Here is a 25,054-nt window from a genome sequence, read left to right on the forward strand (position 1 = left end):
AGGGTGTCTAAAAAGTCCCGGGACGTTTGGATATTTCCTCAGGTAAAATATTTTTCGAAAAAGTGAAGGTCATTTCTGAAGTAAATTTCAACGAGAAATTCAATGGTGACCTTCATTTTGATCTTGAAGTTGACCTTCATGGCTTTTTTGAAGGTCAACTTTGTTTTTTAAAATGGAAACCCCCTTTTTTACATTTGCAATCGATAGAGCGGAACATTCTACGTTCAGGTACGTACCCAAGTCATAGGTGAATTGTAACGTTCAAGGCCAGTTAGAGATTATTTGAAATTAACAAAGTTTTCCAAGAGGTCAGTGCTATTCCTGAAGTAAATTTCAACGAGAAATTCATTGGTGAGCTCTGCATTGATCTTGGTGATGATCTTCAAGGTTTTTTCCAATGAGTTTATGTTTACATTTAGCATTACCCAGTAACAACGACGTGGACGTAGTAAATTCTGTTCCCTTTGGGGTGCTTGATTATCATGAGTGCCCTTATCTCCCACGCTTCAGTGAAGATGTTCGTACTGAACACCTTGAGCTTCTTGACAAAAAGCTATGCGATTGTAAAAATGAGTTACAGCATTACGAATCATCTCCCTATCAATCAAAGTAGCCTGTTGCAGAATCCGATTCTGCAATTCATCTAAGCTTTGCGGTTGCGTTGAGTATACTTTGCTCTTTGAATAACCACAAAGAAAATACTCGATAGGCGTCAGATCAGGATATCTATCAGGCCACTCGATTTCACCCTTTCTTCCAATTCAAAAAGCTGTAACCAAGATCAATACAGAGCTCACCAATGAATTTCTCGTTGAAATTTACTTCAGGAATTACACTGACCTCTTGGAAAACTTTGTTAATTTCAAATAACCTCTAACTGGCCTTGACCGTCACAATTGACCTATGACTTGGGTACGTACCTGAACGTAGAATTTTCCTCTCTATCGATTGCAGATGTAAAAAAGGGGGTTTCCATTTAAAAAAACAAAGTTGACCTTCAAAAAGCTATGAAGGTCAACGTCAAGGTCAAAATGAAGGTCACCATTGAATTCCTCGTTAAAATTTACTTCTTTTTAATAAAACTAACTGTTCGTTGACTAAGTTGACATAGTTCAGTAAAAAGTATGTTCACAATTCTGTTAATCGGAAATCCTTATATGTTCAACTGGGTTTATTGAACCACAATTAAATTTTGGTTCTAAGAAAAAATAATGATTTGCAACTGTTACATAACAGCATAGTTTAATACCACTGATACTTCATTCTAAGCATTATTATTAAATTATGTTTCTTCATTACTAAATCTTGATTTAAAACTGACATAAAGTCAATATTATATGAGGATGATGATTTATCAAGCTTAGCGCAGAAAGCAGCATCGAGAATCGAGGTACACCTAGCACGCAGGAACAAGGCATTACCTACACTTTTTTTAATTTTTGGTGTTGTTTGGAAGCCAATATGCTCCTTTATTTTATACATCCAAATGCTACACAACAGACGACGATTTAGAGCATATAATCATTAAATCTAATATTTTCAGTACCCATTTAACTGTAATATTATTGTATCCTCCCCCTCTTGCTCCTCCTCTCATTCTGTCAGATACATGGTGATAGTTTATTTACAACTAGAACCAAAAGCAGCGTATCTAGTGGTGACGTACTCTATCCTTGTTAATCCAGGTACCCGTTTTAGAGAAACAAAGTTGCATTTACTAAGTTGGAGTAGTTAAATCAAATATATACCCATTATTTTGTTAACTAGTACACCTTGTCCCTTCAAATGGATTTATTTAACTACAATTTAAAAGCAAATGTTGTTTTTAAGTAGAAACAAAATTTGCAGCTGTTATATATAATAGCAGATTTTCACCTAAGTAATCAATACTTCACTGTATCATTTTCAACCCTACCGAAAGAAATCTCTGAGTTTTCTTTAGCGAAATAGCCTGGCCCATTTGAGTCTATAAGCAAAGTCGATTTAAAACAAAATAGTCTCGGAGATAGTTTGAGAGATTTGGGTCCTTTTCAAGATCCTTTTAAGAGTGCTGCGACGGTAATATAATGTTCCTTTTGTATTCGTCACGTACCGGGCGGGCAGAGTTATTTACAGTAGTTGGTCGTGGCAAATCCGCTCTCCCTTTTTAAATTTCTCTTCAAATTATTAACACTTTTTTTTAATTGATGAATTTTCTCATTATACTTATTTATAATTATAACTTATATACAGATATACAATTTTCTAGTTGAATTCAAAAATGTTGTCTTTTTTGGCGTATCTCATTCCATTTACGAGGAACGTTCTATTAATTCCAATTTTAAGCATTAAGAAAAAAGTTGGATATCTGAAGTCATCAAAACCCGCAGATTCCGAATTATTATGTTTTAGGCTGTTAACTATGAAATAAAAAAAAAATCTACTTCTAAATTTTAATCCGAAAGCTTAACAAAGGACCCTTGAGTTTCGGCTACTCTCTTGAGATAGCCTCTCTGCTTGTTATTTATGATCGTATTCTTATTTCAATTGCGGAAAGGATATTTTAAAGCCTTCAGACCATTTAAACGAGCTTCCTGGACCTTTAAAAATATCTACATGAGTGCCTGCGGATAATTTCTCTGAGCTTCTTTGACCTAAAGAATTTTTAGTATATACTCAAAGATTTTTTTCGGTAGGGAATGCTTGATTCACAGTGTGCTTGCATCAAAAGTTCAATGCTGCTGAATTTATTTTATCATTCATGATACTTAATTTTAAGTGTTAAGTAAGTAAATTTAATCTTTCCAGCAAACCTTGAAATTGTTTACGACAAAAACTCTTCACAGCAATTTCACAGTACAAATTTTATGCCGTCATTAACAATATTCTGGATAGTTCGCATGATTCATTACTGCTGTAGAATATAAGTAAAGTAATAGTAGTAGTTGGTGTTACTAGTGTCGACCAGTGTAATATTTAATAAAAAAGGCTGAAAATTCTGTTGACTACTAGTCGTCATTTATTTGAGCTGATTGAGAGGTCCCTCAAATCATTAATTCCGACGTTTCGACTACACTTCGGTATGGCCTATGGCTCGACACAGAACGAGCGGAGGTTCAAAATGTTTTTATTTATATTAATTTATTTAAATAGCGTATCTACCATATGGTAAAAGTCTAAAGCACCTAATGCTGTAGTTTCTTTTATCGCTTAACTTAAAATTTATTAAGAATTTCTTACTTTTAATATTATAATTTTAACTCTTTTAATCAACATTGACTTATCCACATTAAAGCCAATATTTTATATAAACCATAGGTTATGCTAGTATACCATTTTTGCCTTGAAGAGGACTACCGAAGTGTAGTCGAAACGTCGGAATTAATGATTTGAGGCACCTCTCAATCAGCTCCAATAAATTACGACCAGTAGTCAACAGAACTACCAGCCTTTTTTATAAGTAAAGTAGGTTTATGGTATATGATCGTAATATATCTACAAAGTACAAAAATATTCAACATTATAGAAATAAATATTTGACCTTTGAATTAAATTAGTTAGCTAGAAAGCAATAAATTATTACACCATTAAGCCGTTTCACTTTCGGGGCAGGCGTGACTCACTCGGTGGGAAAGGGATTAATTTGAAGAAGTTATAGAATTTTTAGATTGATCTAGAATTCTCGTGTTATTTATATAAATAACACGATAGTTCCACAAAACTGCTCCGAACCAGGTTGCTGATCAATCTCTCTAGCAATCACTCAGTCATGTGAGGTTCCCCACTTGGGCCCATTAGTATCTAAGGTCTTTTGTTTCAGGCGTCATTCACTTCACTAACACTCTTTTTATTAACTATTTGTCGCAATACTTCTCTGTACTGACATACTCCTCTAGCTTCCTTTACGTCCAGGATTTTTTGTTATGCAAGCTCTCGTGTTTCTGTGACTTCCTTTGTATTTTCTAACTAGGTTCTCATCAGTGCCGGATGAAGGTGTGTCGGGGCCCGGGACAAGAAAAAGTGGAGGCCCTTTAAATTAATAAATATATATTATTAATTTTAGTTTACGTTTGAACATCAGATTAACACTATTCACTATTTCTCCATCTTGAATAAGAAAGGCAGCAAATGTAAGTGATTTTAAAATGTAAAATGTTATAATTGAAATTTCTTGTAATTTTGAGATATGGAAATATTTTTATTCTAATCAAATTTATTATAATGTTGAAGATGGGTAAAGGACAACTCGTATTAACTATAGTTTAAGATCATGTGTTCCATAACCTCTTCCTGTTTATATAATGTTTGTATATATACTTCATTGATCATTAATTTCTTAAGAAATGGAAAATTTTGTTGCTATAGAATTTTTGAATCCACAGTTTGTGGAGGCCCTCATCATGTGAGGGCCCTAGGGCTTTCGCCCCGGTTGCCCCGCCGTCAATGCGGCCCTGGGTCTCATTTACGCATTCTAACCATTCTTTCCGCGGTCTGCCCCTGGGTACGCTGCCATTTACTATACCTTGATACACTTGTTTCGTTTGTCACTCATCTAGCATTCTCTCAACATGCCCGAACCATCTTAACCGATTTTTACCCACTAGTGTTTCGTCTGCACTACATTCTTTAAGAATTATCTTGTACTCACTTATTCCATCAAAGTTTTTCCGCATATTATGCGCAGGAATCTCATGTCAGTCGGTACCAGGCGCGGATCCAGAGGGGGGGGGCACGGCGGCTTGCTCCCCCCCCCCCAAAGTCCAGACTCGAATTTTGCAAATAAGATAATTAAAGTTTATTATATATAATACTGGAAAGCGAATTTCCTCCTTGAATACGGTTATAGAAAAAACATCCATTCTCAACGTGTATTTTTCAAATGTAGTGCCCATTTTATATCATGTAGTTACGTACAAATACTCTGGTAACGTATGTCAATGTTACAATGTATTCTCAACACTGGCGCTGTCACTCTTGCGTCGTATCCACATGCGGCAAGAGAGTAGCTTCCCAATCATGTAATTCTCGCAGCCAATCAGGGTCTTGAATTTTTTTATGGATGTATGAGACATCATTTTATTGTGAATAACCATTTAAGTTGAGCAGGGAGCGAACTCAGCTGATTGTAAGATTTGCGAGGTTACGTGTTACAACAATGAATAATGGTAAATATTGTATTTCTGTATTCTGGCTATTTTAACGCCACTTTAGTGAATTTTTTCTTTGACCGGGAATTTTACAAGTTTTTAGAAGAAAAATCTATCCAATCACTTGAAATATCAAGAATTTTATATCACAATATATACAATACAATTTGAAATAAGTTTGATTACAACTTTTTTTTAAATTCTAAGCGTAATTGTTAACTTTTTCAATCATGAAATCATTAAGTTTATAATGTGTAATTCTTACTTCTAAAATCTTTTACCATAACAATTTTGCATTTTAGATTTTCATTTTTTAGGGTACATTTTCCATTTAAAGAATTTTAAAGTGCAGTTTTGAAGGGTTACTCAATAAAAGATTAAAAGTTTTTGCGATTGAAATTTTTTGACAAAAAACGTTTTAAGTTGATCAACTGTAAAGATAAATTCATTAATGATTTTTAAAATTCAACTGTAGTTCGTGTATTCGAAATTGAACAATAATCAAATGATTTTATGGGGCGATTCTAAATCAGTTAAGATTAAACAATTTACAGATTTTGACGTTAAAAATTGAACTACTTCAGTTCAAAAGCCTTAGTTGTAAATCAAACGTAAACTTCCGACTGTTTCTTTATAAACATACTGTTGTTTCAGTAGAAAATATAACATTTTTAAACTTTTCAATTTAAAGATTTTTAATTAAGAAAAAGAGCAATTTTTTAATAGTCACCAATGTTTGAGTGTTTTTTTTTAAATGGAATATTAAAAACTAAACAATTCGAAACTAAATTGTTTGAAACAGAAAGCCTTGAATCGTTAAAATTTCATAAATCTAAACTCAATCTTAGAACGTCACAATGTTAATTTTATTGTTCTGTTCAAAAAAATTTTATTTATAAGTGAAAATGTTGAATTTTTATGTGCGAATAACAGATAAAAATGTATTCATTTAGAAAAAATGCGAGTAAGTTGAGGAAATACTTCTAATTTTTTAAATAAAAATTGTGAATCTTTTAAAGATTATGAAAGGTTTTAATGTAGTAAAAAAATCGTCTCAGGATTCCTGGTAAAATTCAAAATTATTTTTTTATTTCAAAAAATTAATTTCAGCACAATATTTAGGAATATTTCAAAACAATAGCAAATTTTGATAAATAAATAACAATTAAATAGTTATGGATTTGAAAAAAATAGGAATAAGTTTAAGAGATGTTTCGAAGTTTCGAACAAATTCAAAAATAAGTTCAAACTTTAAAGGATGTACAAAAATTGTAAACAAAATGTAATTTTTTGAAGATTTCGAACGAAAAATTTAGAAGCTTTTCAAGTATTTTAAAAGGTTTCAAAATGTAATAAAAATTTATTTAGATTCCATACAGAATTGATAATATTTTTTTATTTTGAAAAATTAATTTCAAGAGAATATTTAAAAAGATTTTCTTAAATTTCCAAAATTGTAAAAATAATAATGTAAAGATTCCAAAATATTTAAAAGAAAATATAGATTTTTAAAGATTTTAATACAAAATTTGGTATGTTTTTAGGCATTTCAAAAGATTTCGAGATGATGCATTTTTTTGGAAGTACCTGGAAATATTGAAATTGATTTTTTAGTAAGAAAATATACTTTTATGCAATGTTTTAAAATATTTAAGATTGAAAAAATTTCTATGTATAAATAACAATTGAACAATTATTCATTTGCAACGACTCAAAATTAAAATAATTTAACTTCTAATTTGAAAAGTGTTCGATAAGAAATTTTAATCTTTCAGTTTTTAATGTCTTTAACTTAAAATTGCTTGAAATGATATAATTTTTGGAAATTCATAAACTTGTTGATTTATTCTTCAATTTAGGACTTTGAAAATGATAGCGCTCATTTATAAATAATACAGGTTTTGATTCATTAAAACGATTTTCTCATACAAATAATTTTTTAAGAAAAAGAAAAAATCTGCCTCATTCCGGATTTGAACTGGGCGAAGATTAACTTTAATATTATTATTAACCTCCCCCTTGAGATTAGAGGAGAGAGGGTAATTATTGTGTGGCTCCTCCCAAAGCCTTTCTCTGGATCCTCGCCTGGTCGGTACAAATATAGAATTATGTTTTGCCGTTTTGGGTTTATTTGATAAATTTCTGCATTTGATAATGGGCCCTGTTCTACCGATAACCTTCTTACCTTCGTTTATGCGCCTATTTAACTCCTCACCTATCTTTCCGTCCCTAATAAATAATCTATCAAGATATACGAACTTATCAACTTGTTCAATTCTCTCATCATTTAACACAATGTTACATATATTTTTCTAACTGTTTCTTCGAACATCATAGTTTTTATTTTATTTGCCTTAATGTTGGAACCCATGCTCTTTATGCTTCTATTCAGTTGGTTCAACATTCTTTGCAATTCTTCGATTGATTCTGTCATAAGTACGTTATCATCTGCGAAAGCTAGCTCACGTACCATTACTATTTCCAGATCTACGCCTTCTTCGTTGAGGGGGGCCATTCTTAGACACTTGTTCATGAATAATATAAATAGCCATGATGACATAACTCAATCTTGTCTAACACATTGCATAATATCAAGGCAGTCACTTAGTTTCCCACAGACTTTTTTTCCTACTCTTAAATTTTGTATCTGATCTGTCTTAAGCTAAATATTTTATCCATACATGATCGTCCTGGCATAAACCTATTTTGGAGTTCCCAAATGTTTTTTTCTGTTATTTTCATTACCTCACGAATAAGTCCTTTTGAGTGTATTTTACTTGCGATACTTAATAAGCTGATCCCTCTGTAATTATTGCAGTTGCTTTTATCTCCTTTTCCTTTGTATATTGATACGATAATCGATTTTTTCCAATCGTTTGGGACTTCTCCTATTTCGATACATAAATTCATCAATTCGCGAAGTCTATGTGGTACGTACATGCCGCCGTATTTAGGCATTTCAGCGTTAATACTGTTTTTCAATCAGCCTCACCGTTTTTCCAGCTCTTTATTATACCCCTAACCTCAGTGACACAACTCTAGCGGACCAAGTGTACGGAAAGCATACTCTACAACGTATCCTTATAGTATCCACACAGTATCCCTTCCGTATCATGCAACAAAAACTCAAAAAACAGCAAGATGGACATTTAACTTGTTGCAATTCCGATTCTACGTTAAATTTTCCATTAGAATGTCATGGAGAAATTGCAAAAGTTTTTTTCAGCGTTAAAACCTTCAAAAATTATAATGCCCTAAAGTGGCAATCTATCGAGGACGCAAGCGAAAGCGTCACGCTCAACTAGCGAGATCATCAGTAGGCAACCCAATAAGGGCCTATTAATAGGGTCTTTATAAAATCTAGATAGTCCCTCACACACTATTATTCAAGAGCATATGCTATTGTTTCTTATTTTGTTGATTCAAATAAAATATTATTAAATTATTTAAAAATTGATCATGCTTTAAATTTTTAAGTGTGATGCTATGGTTGCAGTGGTATTAAAGTTTAATTAGCACATTGCCATAGTCTATTACCAGAAATTTTTTATTCAAAGAAGGAAAATATTAATCCAAATTTAAAATACATTTTCTTTGCAAAAGTTTAATCTAAAGATTTTACACCTTTCTGTAGCCTCCGACAAACACTCCTCCGTTTTCTCATATTTTTATTGACATTATATTATTAACTATACTCCGCACGTTATTCTAAAACTAAACTTATTGTTAAATTTGACTAGAGGAGACTTATTACAAATAACTAAAGACAAACGCAGTTTATTAAAATATCCGTAAGCGCGGAGAATCGAACGCACGCACCGCAGGCGTATAAGGCGAACGCCTAATCCCCATAGCTACGATGCCACACTGAGTGCAGTATCATAAATGCTTGACGGCATTTATCCGATACTTTAGAAATAAGGAAAAAAGGTTTTTGAAGCTCGATTTGTTATATATGATTTTTAAACGTAACTACGTGATTTCAAATTAAATCGATCTGTAAGAAAAATTCTTTTCAAATTTTTAAGGCACCAAATGTTTATTATTTTTTCAGAAAAAAAAATGAAAATTTTCAAAGTTTGCATCTCCGTAATTTTTGTAATTTGTTCTTTTTTAAATTTAAGTATAATTAAGCATAAGAACATTAATGTACCTTTTTGCACTCACAGCTGTATTATCCGTTTTACCTGTCAAGGGCTTTACCAGGTCCCCTCGAGAAAATAATTAATTGATAGAAATTATTTTTACAATATATCTTCATGAATAAAGCTTTTTATCTAGTTGAATTAAAAAATATAGTGCTAAAAAGTGAGTATATAAATAGTGTAAGGCAAGTAGCACACGACAATAACTTGTCGAGAGCCAACAGAGGGAAAGCCTATATTCTTCCAGCTAGAAAATCTGGCTGCGGCCTCGTGAGAGCCAATATTTAGTTTAGGCATAAAGAGGCAATTTCTGCCCGGAATATAGTGGAAACCTGAGAAAACAGGGCTGCGACGCAAGTGGCAACATACTACTAAAGCGATTATGCATGCGCTTGAAGTCACCTTAAGCAGAAGTTAATGACATTTTTTTCAAATTTTAACGCTTTAAAAATACTATTGCAATTACTCAATGACATTCTAATGGGAATTTTAATGTACAATGCGAATTGAAAAAAGTTCAATCGCCTTCTTGCTGTTTTTTTAGTTTTTGTGGCATAATACGTAAGGGAGTGTGGATACTATAGAGATACGCTGTAGAGTATCCATTCCATTCACTCGGTCCGCTGGGGAAACGTTCTCAATAGAGTTTTCTAATGCATCGTGTTCTACAGCACGAAACTTATTCACTTCTATCTCCATAGCGACCGTCACACGGTTTTCTATTCTCCCAAAGAGAACGTGTTTGCAATATATTTAATTCCTTCTAATTGTACCGGTAACACACCTCACAGAGATATTTTTTATTCCTTAGATGTGGTCATATTTTGATTTTATTTCATTCGTTCTAATAAGTTTACAAAATATGTGTAATAAGTTGTTTTAATTACTTCATGCGAAATATAAGTTCTAAAATTTTAATTCTAACGAAATCAACTCTGCCTCTTTAGAGTTAAAATTATTTAAATTCATACATTTGAATAGATTCCTTTGGTGCATTTTTTAAGACGTTTAAATAAATTATGAAAATATAAATAAATATAAATTTGAATATTTTTCGAATTTATAAGTTACAAAAAGATTTAATAATGAAAAATAAGTTAAATAAATGCTTTCGTTAAATTTTACTAAGTCGATTGAGAGGAAAAAGATTTTCACTTTTTCTGTTCCCGTTGGGGGATTTTTTGACGGAGGAAAAATCGCGTATTCATAGGAATGCAAATTCTTAATTTTTCTGAATTTATCGCTTATTACCGGGCACCTTTACTATTTTCCTGGCGGACCGAAAAAAACCGAAAGGAGCCTCTACAAAGAACCCTTAAAGACCGCATTGATCCCCCTTTCGGTTCCATCTTAAAAAACTCAAAAAACAGCAAGATCGACTTTAAAGTTTTTGAAATTCGGATTCTACGTTAAAATTTCCATTAGAAATTCACGGAATAATCGCAATACTTTTTTTGCAATGTTGAAAATAAAAAAAAAATGTCATTAACTTCTGCTGAAGGTGACTTCAAGCTCATACATAATAGCTCAAGTAGTATGTTGCGCGCGAAGTTTAAAAATAAAGTTCTTTCTCACGTGCATCGCAGCGTCGCTGTTTGAGGTTTCCACTGCGTGGTGCTAGCATCCAGATAAATTTCTTAAAGTTATCGACGGAACGCTTATTAACTGCTACTAAAGGAAGATGCAATTAAAGTCGCCTTCGGCCCATGTAAATGACAGGTATTTAATTTTTTTCAATTTTTTAATGCTGCAAGAAAAAGTATTGCGTATTCCGTTCCTTCGGTCCTCCAGGGTTCTCATGCAGACAATCTTTGTGCTTTTACTTTCCTTCATACTTTTAAAAAACAGTTTTTTGCTTCCTTCAAATTCATTTTGTATTTTCTTCTCTTTTTCTGTTCTGATTTTGTCTTTACTGTCCTTGACTAGTCTTTTGAGTATCCTCTTTTTGTGTCTGAATTTCATCATTCCGCCACGCATCACCATTCTTCCTACAACCGCAGCGCCACAGACTTCGATCGCGCCTCTAACAATGATATCTCGGAACATAGCCCATGCGCCCTCTATATCTTTGTAGCTTATAAATGCCACCCAAGTTGCCTTATTTCTGTGTTCGTTTATTTTATTCTGAAAATATATCGAGGCGTCCTAACGGTAGGGTGCCAACGCACGCGACACGATTTGACGGTACTTAACCAAAAATAAAAGCAATAAAAAACTAACCGAGAAGTTAGCGCTAGAAAGTCTTGCTCGCGTAATTGAGCAAGATCAGGCTAGAAGTTGGCCAAAACTAAAAGGCGCTCACTCGCTTCATCAAATCATGGAAGTTCTATCTCGGGCGAGCAAAGCATGAAGGCTGCCACTTCTCGCGTTTAGATTATAAGCGAGAAGTGGCACTTTCATGCTTTGCTCGCCCTATCGTTAGGACGCCTCGATATTCGCACTTCGGGTTTGTGAAAGTTCTCAATTTGGAATCGCATTTGTTTCGTTTTCTTGGTTCACTTTTTTCTCCATCCCTGGCCTAAGTTCATTTTAGAGACCAGAAGGTTATGATCAGTATTCAGGTCCTATCAACTCAATGGTAGAAATATGAAGAAGCACACACATGAAATAATTAAATTTAAATGTATTCAAATTAGCGTCAACGTCACCGGCTACCTCAGCCGGAGCATCTGCAGGAAGGTCATTCGCCTCTTTTTCAGGCAGCAACACGGAAGGCACTTTTTTTGTTTTGAACAAATTTCGCGAACCACGTAGATAATCCTTCGTCCGAAAATGCAGAAAGCATACACGATAACCACTTTTATGGATTTCATTGTACGTTATTTTCGTCAAGAGTAGATTTGATACCGCTTCGAACCACAACAAACCCTGTTTTTCGTCCTTCGGCAATTGATGATGTTTGAGGCTGGCTCGACAATGTGCCCCAAGAATTGCACGTACGTCGACGTACGTTAATATCAACGCGTACATCTGCGTTGTTCTTCATTGCTACCAAATATCGTGTGTGTTATATTGGTTCACATTCCAGTGTTCTTGTAAACATTGAACTGCATTGATCCACTGGAACACCGGAGTATAAACCAATGAAATACGCGCGACAGTTGGTATCAATGAGCAACAAAGCAAATGTAAGCGTTGATATGAACGTACGTCGACGTACATACAATTCTTAGAGTACATTGTGAAGCCAGCCTCACGTGACACGACGATTGACATCCGGGAACGACACCCCTCCGTTTGTTTAACTTTATAGTTATTGGATTCATGGTTCTGTGGTATGCTGTGAGATTTGTAACTGATTCGAGTCTCTCAATCTCAAAGCCTTTAAATAAAAACATTTTTTAAATACATAGCTCTCTCTATCTCACCCTCTCTCTTTCTCTGTAATATACACATGCTGCATATATTTTCTTGTATTTATCTATCAATATGTCTCCCTCTTTGTTGCAATATACTAGAAGGTTCTAAATTATAATCAACACGTCTAGACAAGTTTGAAAAGTAACGTGTTTGCAGCGTAAAAATGTAATACGCCATTAAAAATTACTTTGAAGTTGTTAAAGAAAAAAATTCTTTTCAAAAATTGCGCAGTAAAAGTTTAATGAACTCATTAAAAATACTCTAGAAACTTAGCACGAACCACTACAGCTGTAGAATATCAGTAAGGTAGGCTTTTATGGTCTCTGATCATAATATATCTACAAAGTTTGGGAAGATTCAATATTAAAAACAAAAAAATTTGATCTCTGAATTTGATTAGCTAGAAAGCAATATATCATCCTCGATTTCTATAAACCATATTAATTTTGTATTTTTAAATTAATATTTTACTACACGTTTTTATTTAAAAGTTCCAGAAAGTAGATGTTCACGTTTTCACTATATCATTTTTTCAATGTTTGATTCACAGTTTTCTTGAATTCAATTTTATTGCTGCTGAACTTATTTTATCATTCATGATACTTTATTTCAAGTGAATTGACACGAGAGCTTTCAAATCATATGTTCTTTATCTCAAAATAGTTGATTTATTATTATGAGGCTACGACATCCAAGCTATCTCGTTATAAAACTTTCAATCTCTCGCATTGTTGTAATTTCATTATGAATTAATGTAACGTTTAGCGATGTAATCTCAAGGATAGATTAAAATAATGTAACCTTGAAGCTATTTATGCTTTATATGCATTAATCATTTTTTACTCTCTTTGTCTCCCTCTTCGTCCAAATTTTTTAGAAGATACTACAGTTTAATCAACACATGAAGATATAATTTTCTAACAACGTAAAATGTAATGCGTGATTAAAAATAACCTTTAAGTTCTTTACGAAAAAATTTTTTTTAGAAATTGCGCAGTAGAATTTGATGATGGCGTTATTAGTTCTAGAATATTTAACATTGTAGAAAAAAAATGTAATGCTGAAATAAATCATTCTCGATTTTTATCAAATATCCATGGCGGACCGAAGCAACCGAATGGAGTCTCTACAAAGTACCCGTAAAGACCCCATTAAGCCCCCATTCGGTTCCTTTTAAAAAAATTCTAAAAAATAGCAAAATCAACTTTTAAATTGTTGAAATTCGGATTCTACGTCAAAGTTTGCATTAGAAACTCACGGAGTAATCGCAATACTTTTTCTTGCAGCGTCAAAAACTTAAAAAAAATAAAAATACCTGTTATTTACATGGGCCGAAGGCGACTTTAAGTGCATCCTATTTTAGTAGCAGTTACTAAGCGTTCCGTCGGTAACTTTAAGAATTTTGTCTGGATGCTAGCGCTACGCTGTGGAGACCGCAGACAACAACGCTTCGATGCAAGTGAGAGATAATTTTATTTTAAAAATTCGCGCGCAACATACCACTTGAGCTGTTATGGATGCGCTTCAAGTCACTTTCAGCAGAAGTTAATGACATTTTTAAAAATTTTTAATGCTCCAAAAAAAAGAATTGCGATTATTCCGTGCGTTTCTAATAGAAAATTTAACGTAGAATCCGATTTTCAACGGTTTAAAAGTTGATCTTGCTGTTTTTTTGAGTTTTTTAAAAAGGAACGGAAAGGGGATCCAATTGGGTCTTTACGGGTACTTTGTAGAGGCTCCATTCGGTACCTTCAGTCCGCCAGGGATATTATACAGTAGAAACGATCTCTCTACAGAACGATAGCATAGGATGCCATACGTCAGGGCTCTTCAGCGAGGAGAAATTCGGCCGCAAATACTCATTTACCACATGTCTCGTTTACCCCGCGAAGAATTTTTACTAAGCTGTAAGAGTGAAACGGAATGATCTGGAAGACAAACACACACGCATACACACACGCACGCACACAAGTCCGCAATATGATTATGTGGTGTCGGCTGTGGAATGTTCTCGGTGTTGGTAAAGTACAGCAGGTTCAGTACCCCTCTTCTATTAATGTCAATAAGGTGGACAGACATGATGACGTCATCAGGATCCTTCGAGAATGTCCTAAAGTTTAGCACGGACATGAACCACTTTTTCAGAAAATTTAGCACGCACAAGAACCACTACAGTTACAAGCTTCTCGATCGTCACCATCGTCGCCTTATTCATTGTCTTAGTATTATTATTTTCTAGAGCCTTTTGCACTTCTGTTATTATGAGATTTGTTATGTGACTTTTAGATGCTTTATCATTTTCAAAATTGCCCCTACTGTCAGATTCCTATCTCATCTTAGGATTTTCTCTCACCTTGTCAATTTGCGGTTGCATTTCATCACTGCAAATTTCCTCGGATGACTCATTGTACAGAGAATCACCCCAGTCTTTAATTTCCTTCAAGTGATTGTTTTGAACATGAAGCTTTCTCTTAACGTCCTCCAGTTTGGCTTTGACCTCGTATATTTCTTTGCTACATGATTTACTGCATGCATGATTTAGCATTCTTTTCGATGAGATTTAAGATCCACACCATTGTCTGTATCATCTCTCCTATTTGCCCATCTTGTTTAACTAATTTTTTCTGAACAATAGGTAAATTTTCTTTATCAGTTTAGTTATCGTATAATTTAAATTGATTTAATTGTTGGTGCTTTAGATGTTCCTACTTATATTTGTTTCCCAAGTTAACAGTTTCCGTTTCGAAAGTTATAGATAAAAGTGGTTCACGCTTTTTTTGTTCCTTGGTCACCTCGTCGCGCTTGTATAGGAGCGCATCATGTGTTTCTCGCACCTTTGTTTTGTCTTAAATCTGATTATCTTTAATACCGGTACTCGCCCTCTTGCTCGCCTTGATCTCGTCGTTCACACCTTTGATCTCCTTATCAAATAAATTTAAAACACAATTTTCGTTCAAAGTATTGAAACGTGCACCAAAAGCACAAAACTTGAAAAATCTAGTAGAATTGTACACAAGAATACATTCGTTTATCGTAAAATATTCGCTTTGTTAAACTATTATCAATTACAAAAATATAAAATCATGATGAAAAATGCAAAAAATGATTCGTCATCAGAGCAATCTTTGTGAAAATTAAACATGACAACGTAAAATGACCCATGCTATGTTTTAAAAAGCTTTTTACCTCATTAATATTCGGAAAACATTAAATAAAAGTAGCGAAATGTGCTAAATTAAAAGGGTTTAAAAATGGTAAATTTCTTGATTGCTTTGTGGTATTCCAAGATATTCAGTAAAATATTGTTGTTGCTGAGTACAGAAAGAGATTCAATTTAAGAGATAACTTCTACTGATGTGCAGTTACAAAATTGAAGGACATAAGGGAATCCAGAAGTATTCAATATTTGCCACGTTACCATTGCATGGATGAAATTTTCCAATACTTTTTAATGCAAGCTTTTTTACCGGGCACAACGATAATCAGGGAGTATGTGATTCCATGGATTCTGTTGAAATGGTTGGTTTGTTATCTAAAACAAATGAAGCGAACTGCCTCTTAGGACAGAACGTAGCCTTTTGACGCGATACATGTATGCGAATACAGACGACGAAGCTGAAAAAGGAAGGGGTACCCACGACGGTTTTGAGGGGGGGGGGCCCTCCTCCTCCAGACCCGTGACTCTCAGGCTCAGATAGGCAGGAATTTTGAAGTCTGGCCTATGGGGAAGTTTTTTATATCTAGAGTTTGGATTTTTTATGGAATCTAAAAACGTAAGAAAGCACCTTAATAGAGGGATTACCTAAGAATCGATTGTTATGGAATGGCGGTGCAGATTTAAGAATTTTCGAAAAACCCTTAAGGAAGCTAGGATGGAAATCATTGAACCTGGGGCATCGTCTTGGGACGTATTCGAGGTCTCCGTCTGTTTGAGGGTTGCAAGTGCAACTAGGCAAGTCTATGATGTTCTTACAAACTAGGATAACTCTGAGCGAGTGTTGATTACTTCTTGTGCTACAAAGGGATACAATCCATTCCCTTTCAACAATGAAATTAGTGAACCAAGGCTTTCTGCGGTTTTTATAGAAATGTTTTGTGTAAAAAATATTGAAACCCTTTTCTCTTGTTTCACAATAATTTTCGCAAATTTCATTGAGGTATTCTCTGAAGGAGCTGTCAAAGTCCTATGGGGGAAGCCTCATGTTTAGGAGTGGGCCTTAAAACAGTCGGATTTCCCGGTTATATCCGTTAGCTGATTTCCCGGGATGCCATTATGGCCTGATACCCATGCTAGGATAATATTACATTAAGCGCGATAAGGGAGGCAAGACGATTTCTGATTAGGAAGATGCGGTGAGATTTAATTTTATTGGAATTGCTTGAAGAGGCACTTTCTAAGGCACTTAGCGAGTCCGTAAAAATAACTATTTTTGTAAATTAATGCTATATAATGAAATATAATGTATACATAATGGATATTACTTCAATAGAAAAAAATGGATGCAGAATAATTTATTTTCCATGAGTGTATAAATTGGTCAGCGGGGCAAATTGAGGCGCAGCTGCAGACTTGCTCTCTTGAGACCTTGAGACATATGTGTAGAAAATCAAGGAGTCTCCAAACTCGTCAACAGTATTCTGGAAGAAAAAATTATGGTTTAGGGATATTTTGAGTTAGAAAGCCTATTTAAACATTTATCTGAGGAGAGAAAGTGTGATCACTGTATGGAAATTCAAAGAGGGGGCAGTGGATAGATCTGCGTATTTGGGGCACAAGATTTCGTGTTTTATTGAAGACAGCTATGCGTATCAAAATGCCTGTGCTTCTGTTAGGGTTGTTTTGATGTGTATTATTTCAAAGATCCTCAAGCTTGTTTTTTTAGTGGGTGATTATGATGTGGGAACATCTTTGCGATATATTTTTTTGACTAGACCCCTGTATCAAAACATCGCAGCTGTAAGGTCACTTAAGTATCTTGCTGCCATTATGGACCAGAAGCTTATCTTTTGGTTACAGGCAGGTAGTGTCGCGGATAAAGCAGACACCCTAGTCGCCATATTTTCCAGACTAATGCTTAACCTTTCAGGGCCAACGAGCAGCAAAAGAAGAGCACTTATGTGTGCTGCTAATTCCATAATGTTTTACAATGCAGAGGCGATGGTACAAAGAAAAGGGCCTCTTAGAATGGCGAGTGCATACAGAACAGTGTCAGTGGCGCCTATCAAGGAAATTACGGGTATTATTTATAGTGACCTTTTAGCAAGCGAAGGAGAGCGTGTGGACGATGCCAAGCAGCAAGGCATACAGAGATAAGCAGCAAAAAGAAAGAGAAGCTTAACTTTATACGAGTGGGTGCAAAGGTAAAAACAAGAGTTGAAAGGCAGATGAACAGCCAGAATAATACGCAAAGTAACATTGTGGATCAAAATAATCCGGACTGTGATTGCTGTTTTGAAGAAAGGGGCGAGGTGGCACTTTTTCAGGTGCGACTGTTGGTTAGCAAGTAGGAGCTTATAACTCAGTGATGCACAACTCAGTCCGTACAGGTTTTGAGCCCATACGAGCGGGTAGCGGGCTCTCGTGGGCTAGAAATGGCAGCGAGAAGGTCGCTAGGTAAATGACTGGGGGGGGGGGGGGGGGGGGGGGGGGGGGGGTAAATATATATAAAAGAACCGTTTTATTTTTATAACGAATTTTATACATTACTGCTTATTAGTATTGAAAATTAATATAATATTTAAAGCGCTTCAAAATTGTTGCAGTTAGAATCAAACAATTTAAAAAAATGAATATGTCTTGAAAAAGAGGCAGATAGGCCTGGCCTACCCTAAACAAAAAGTAGATAGGGCGGGCCTCAATGCAATCACAGGCTTTCTGGAGTTATCAGGAATAGGAGAACATTGTTAAGCGGGTAGCATTCTGATGAGTCCCACGTTATGTACGTAAATGCATTGTCACCTCCTCTATAAATAAAAATAAAATAACTTAGGATACTATTTCAAAATTTCAAAACTTTAGATTGGAAATCCGAAGTGTGATTAGTCAGATGCTCTAGAATTTCTTGCCGGGAAATCTTGGCGGAGATCTCGGCGTGATCTACAGCGAGAATGTCTAATAAGAGAATTCCACGTAGGCTCGTGGCGAGATCTTTGCGGGTAATCTAGCCAGCGTTAAAATACAAGTTCACCCGGCACATATCCCGCTACGGGAAGTGTCAAGGATATCTTGTTGGCGTTAAAATGCATGTCCTCCCGCACATTTCGTGCTATGGTTAATGTGACAGAAACATTAATTGGAAAATTTATTAATTATAATACATGTGTTGCTCCACAAGCAATGGTACCACGTATGTGATCGTAGTTTAAGTGATATTTGCGGTTTTGCGAACAAAAATCTAATTAGATCTTTGTTGTGAAATGGTTAATAATTTGAATGATTGGTTTCAGGGTTTTGATGGAAAATCCTACTTCAGTTTAAACTATGTCTGCTAGTATTATAATTATATGCCAGAAGTGACTAAGAGTGGGAAATTTTTATGCTTTAACTAAAAATTTAACACGTACCCTTTTATGTAACTCACCAAATTTAGATTTTTTTCAAAAAGTTTGTTCTTGAAATACCGACTTCAAAAGTGCCCCGGCAACTCGTTTTTTAACCTAAGGGTTTTGTTCTAGCCTCAAAATGTCTGAAATTTATCCGGACATTTGCCCCTCTATTTAAGGTCAGTTACACCAGCTCCCCCTCCACTGTTAATCTTTGGATTTTCTATAGCCCACAGAATTGCGCCCCAAATACGCTCAAATGCATCACCGCTGAAAATGTTTGCGCAAAAAAACTGTAGGAAACTGTACGAATGATGACCAACAAAATAAAAAGTTTTCAATCCGCATTGATAAAGTAACTTTCCTATGTTTCAAATGCGCTCAGATGCGCCACATTCAAAATTAACAAAAACAATAATCAATCCCCCAATTAACATTTGCTACCGATAAACTAACCGATGATATCTCCACATAACCTAAATTGCAATATAAAAATCTATAATGATCTCTTCAGGCAGAATTTCAAATGCGCTTATATGCGCCACTTTCAAAATTGACAAGAAACCATAATCAACCCCCACACAACCACTTGTTACGATCCACTATCCGATGATATCTCCATAAAACCTAAATTGCAGTATAAAAATGTATAATTGTCTCTTCTTATATGATTTCGAATGTGCTCATATACGTCACTTTCGAAATTAACAAAAAACCATAATCAACCCCCTCATTTTCAATTATTATCGATCCTCCACCCGATGATACCTCCAAATAACCTAAATTGCAGTATTAAATTTTATGAGGGGCTCTTTGCACAGGATTTCAAATATTTTTATTATTTATTTGGAGATATCATTAGATAGTGGATCTTCACAAGTGGTAATGAGGGGGTTGATGATGGCTTTTAGTCAATTTCGAAAATGGCACACATGAGCGCATTTGAAATCCTATCCGGAGAGATCATTATAAATCATTATATTGCAATTTAGGTTATTTGGAGATATCATCGAATAGTGGATCGTAACAAGTGGTATTGAGGGGGTTGATTATGGTTTTTGGTCAATTTCGAAAGTGGTGCATATGAGCGCATTTGAAATCCTATACGAAGAGACCATTCTAAATTTGTATACTGCAATTTAAGTTATTTAAAGATATCATCGGGTGGTGAATCGATAACAATTGGAAATGAGGGGGTTCATTATGATTTTTTGTCAATTTTGAAAGTGGCGTATATGAGCGCATTTGAAATCCTATACAAAGAGACAATTCTAAATTTATATATTGCAATTTAAATTATTTAGAGATATAATCGGGTGGTGTATCGATAACAATTGGAAATGAGGGGGTTCATTATGATTTTTTGTCAATTTCGAAAGTGGCGCATATCAGCGAATTTCAAATCCTATATGAAGAGATCATTTTGAATTTTTATTTTGCAATTTAAGTTATTCAGAGATATCATCGGGTGGTGGATCGTAACAAGTAATAATGAAGGATTTGATTATGTTTTTTTTTTCAATTTCAAAAGTGGCTCATATGAGCGCATTTGAAATCATATACGAAGAGACAATAATAAATTTGTATACTGCAATTTTATTTATTTGAAGATACTCGGGTAGTGGATCGTAACAAGTGGTTGTGTGGGGGTTGCTTATGTTTTTTGTCAACTTTGAAAGTGGCGCATATGAGCGCATTTGAAATTTTATCTGAAGAGGGAATTATAAACTTTTATATTGCAATTTAGGTTATGTGGAGATATCGTCGGTTAGTTTATCGGTAGCATGTGTTAATTGGGGGGTTGGTTATTTTTTTTGTTAATTTTGAAAGTGGCGCATCTGAGCCCATTTGAAACCCCGTAGGAAACTCCATTCATCAATGCGGATTGCAAGATTTTTATATTGTTGGTCATCACTTCGTAAAATTTTGTTTCCTCCATATCTTGGGCAATTTTCAAAATTAAAAAAAAAATTATAGCGCATATGAGCGCATTTGAAGACAAAAGAATCCATTTCCTCAACTTTATATTGCACATCACTGTTGAGAATTTAACACCTGCGTTACACTGTGCCCCCTCTCCAAAATATGATATCTTTGGAAATTAGCTAGCGCAAAAGTTTTTAGTGCTGGCGCATTTGAGCGCATTTGAAGTTATGAAAGATAGGTATGATGAATTTGGAAAAATGTTATTAGTTTAGAAAAATCACGCCAGCCCCCCCCCCCTCCCCATTTCGATCGTTTAACGTGTCGCGCCATAAATTGTCGCCCTGAAGGTTAAAGTCCGATAAAGGGAGGTCCGGCAAGGGAGAAGAGATTATAAACAAAGTTCAAACTGTAAAAAAAACATATGTTGAAGTTTCGCACCCCAGTCCAAGGGATGAATTACCCTGAGGGTTACCGTACAACAAGGTAATGAAATTAACAAAATTTAATACGCAGTTCTTTTTGTGCTCTCAACCTATTGGTCTCTCTCTCTCTCTCTCTCTCTATCTCAGTGATTGTTTCCTAAGGTAACACGCAAGCTTTTAAAAATTGAAAGTATGAGAAATTGTCAGAAAGTTTCGAAAGGTAAATTCAGTCCAATTAATTATGTAAAATAATTAATTAGTATTTTTAAGCGGTTGATTCCGTCCACTGACTCGGCGGTTCGGTGATAGTCTTTAAGGAAAATTATCGGATTAAAATAAAGGTTTACTCTTTTTTCTGGAACAATTTAATTCACGCATATTTAGAGATCTTTAAACCCTTCTCATAGTCAACGCACATCATAGCAGCAAAGGCCCCTCTTTGGAGACAAGATTCAGCGATCCCGCAGAAAAATAAAAACAATTATGTAACATAAATTTCAGATTGTTAACTTCTACATCTTTTTATCTCTAAACTGGCTAACGTTTTTATTTCAACCTTTTGTGGTATCAAATCAGTAATACTTCAGTTTGGGAGTATTTCGAAAGTTATACTATATACAGATGGAAACGACGACGGCGACGGACAGACAGTCACCGACGTAAAAACTTTTTTTTCTGATTCAGGGGACCTCAAAACGTTGACATTTGTTGAAATCCGCGAAATTCAGTTTTAATATAAAACTAATACCTTCTCATTATGGAGGATAATGTAATTAGTGGATGACGCTATTTTTTAACAAAGGCCTTTGGTGTAAACCATCATGTGTGTGCCGTACATACTACATAAATTGTTCAAGTGTGATAGTTGTAATTTGAAACTGTTCAATTTTTAAAATTTACAATTTCAAACCGATCAATATGAAGGTCTTTGAATTTTATATTTGTCCATTTCAATGTTTTATTTTGAGGTAATGCCTCATCTTTTAACCCTTTCAATTCAAGCGCTGCTACTTAGAAAGCTTTTATGTTCTACCCATTATATACATTACATTTAACGTTTGAACTTAAAAATGGTTTAATTTTAAATTTGTGAAGTTTTTAATTAAAATACTTGAAATTCATAAGTTTCCCCATTCAACTGCGTTAATTTGCAGTTTAGTTTCAATTACTTTAAATTAGAAAATTGAAAGTTGAAAAAATTGAAGTTTCAGCCCTTGCCTGAGATTGATTTTAATTGTATTATTTCTATTTCAGGGCCAATAACATGTCTTGCTTTTGATGCAGCCGGTGAATATCTGCTCACAGCTGGAGATAAACAAATAAAGATTTTTCGCAACGTTCCCGGTTATCGAGCAATGATAGAATCATCGAAGAAGAAATTGGAACAGCGACAAACTTCGGCCACGAGGGAACGCTTGGAAAAAACGATCGCAGACTGTAGAAGTTTCCTCGAAAAAATGGGCGAAACATATCCGCAATAATATAAGATTTCTGATGATTCTTGAATTGTCGAATTATTCATCACTTTCCGGTAATAAGCATTGAATTCAGAAAAATTAAGAATTTGTATTCCTATGATTACGCGATTTTTCCTCCGTCTAAAAATCCCCTAAACGAGAACAGAAAAAGTGAAAATCCCATTCCTCTCAATCGACGTAGTAAAATTTAACAAAAGCATTTATTTAACCTATTTTTCATTAGTAAATCCTTTTATAGCTTATAAATTCGAAACATATTCAAATTTATATCTACTTATATTTTAATAATTTATTTAAAAGTTTTAAAAATTGCACTAAAGAAATCTATTTACATGTGTGAATTTAAATAATTTTAACTCTAGCGAGGCAGAGTTGAATTGGATACAATTAAAATTTCAGAATTTATATTTCGTATGAAGGAGTTAAAACAACTTATTATACCTATTTTGTGAACTAATCAGAAGGAAATAAAACCAAAATATGACCACTTTTGAGGAATAAAAAATATCTCTGTAAGGATCGTTACCGGTACAATTAGAAGGCATTAAATATATTGAAAACTCGTTCTCTTTTGGGAGAATAGAAAACCGTGCGGCGGTAGCTATGGAAATAGAAGTCAATAAGTTTCGGAGGTATCTTATTCTTACGGTGGCATTTTAGACAGGTGGAAAAATCCCGCATTCAAAATAATAGAATAATCTCCACTTTTGCGCTGAAATCTGAAAATATTATTTTTTCTCTATTCTACGCTTATTATCGGGTTGCCTTTTGCACTTTGTGCGTAACATGCATTTCTTAAATATCTAGAAAACGGTTTACAGAGTTTTTGCAACTTATATTTCAATAAAGTATACTTGTGTATATACTTCGTAAAATGTATTGACCTCTTTTTTTATTCATTCAATTTAATTGCAAACGAGAAGATCTTCAAATTTGAGACCTTTTAAAAGAAGCGGATGAATGTCTTCCTCGAATTTCATTTCAAATCAATTTGATTTTAGCGAAAATGAAGTTACCTAAAAGTCATTAATCATAACTTGTTTGCCATCATTCTTATTTACCCTAATTTTTGTTATTCTAAGCAGCTATTTATCTTAAATTTAATTATCCTAGTTTTCATTAAACCAAATTTATATATTACTTAACTCTTATTTGAAACAATATTTATTATTTCGCAAAGCCATTTTACCTAATATTCATTTATTTCAATAGCCATTTGTCATCATTCCTACTTCACTGAATCGTAATGTCATGTCGTTTTATTTTCCCTTAAAACAGATTAACCTCAAATTCTTTTACTTGTACTGTTGTTTCTCATGTGTCTTGCTTCACACATAAATTTCTTTTGTTTTATGAACTGCATTCGCCATACAAAAAATTTGCGAAATTCAAATTTAGTCAATCAGAATTTTCATTTGAATTTGGGGCCATTATTTTTTATTGCTGAGTCATTCTATTCAATCTAATTCCATCACAATCTAAAGCAAGTTTTACAAATGAGAAATGTTTGCTATTCCTATTAAGGTTTTTGATTTTTTGGAGTTTGAATCTCACGCTATAGGCCAGGCTGTGCGTAGTTTTGTTTGACAATAATTCCGACTAAAGAGAGTATGGTTCTAACATGTTCTTTGGGTCAATGTAAGGAACCTTTTTTGTTATTCCCTTTCCCCGACCTATTCGTATTCTTGGCATCGGCGTAAGCTTTCAAAAACGGGTTTTTATTTATAACTCGTTTATTGCTTTTTGCCAACTCCGCGTATACAAAGATTGAAGTGCATAAAATTCCTTACAAAAAAAGGTTCTATTCATTTGTATCATAAGACCCATATTTTCCGAATAATAGCTGGTTAAAGTCGAGAAATTTGTAAAAAAAATGTTGAAAACTTGAACTTATTCTTGGTTGAACATTCATTTGATTGGTTAAAAATTCAACTATTTTGTTAATAATTAATCTATTTTCTTGAAAATTAACCATTTTGCTTGAAATCTTGGAAATTTGAAGCGTTTGAAATTGAAACGCATCGTAGAACGGGATATAGAATATTTCTTCAGGA

The 25,054-nt window shown here is 34.1% G+C and overlaps 1 protein-coding gene across 1 annotated transcript in view; it reads left to right on the forward strand.

Moving 5' to 3' along the window:
• Positions 1 to 23,343, forward strand: part of LOC117168407 (mRNA-capping enzyme) — a 149,424-nt gene extending 126,081 nt beyond the window's left edge. Inside the window, exon 9 of the mRNA XM_033354039.1 lies at positions 22,777 to 23,343. Coding sequence (XP_033209930.1) covers positions 22,777 to 23,003 — 227 coding nt within the window. The 3' untranslated portion in view covers positions 23,004 to 23,343. The remainder of the gene's footprint in view (positions 1 to 22,776) is intronic.
• Positions 23,344 to 25,054: the final 1,711 nt, after the last annotated feature.

This window comes from Belonocnema kinseyi, chromosome 2 (genome assembly GCF_010883055.1).
Source record: "Belonocnema kinseyi isolate 2016_QV_RU_SX_M_011 chromosome 2, B_treatae_v1, whole genome shotgun sequence".
In the NCBI taxonomy this organism is placed as follows: Eukaryota; Metazoa; Arthropoda; class Insecta; order Hymenoptera; family Cynipidae; genus Belonocnema; species Belonocnema kinseyi.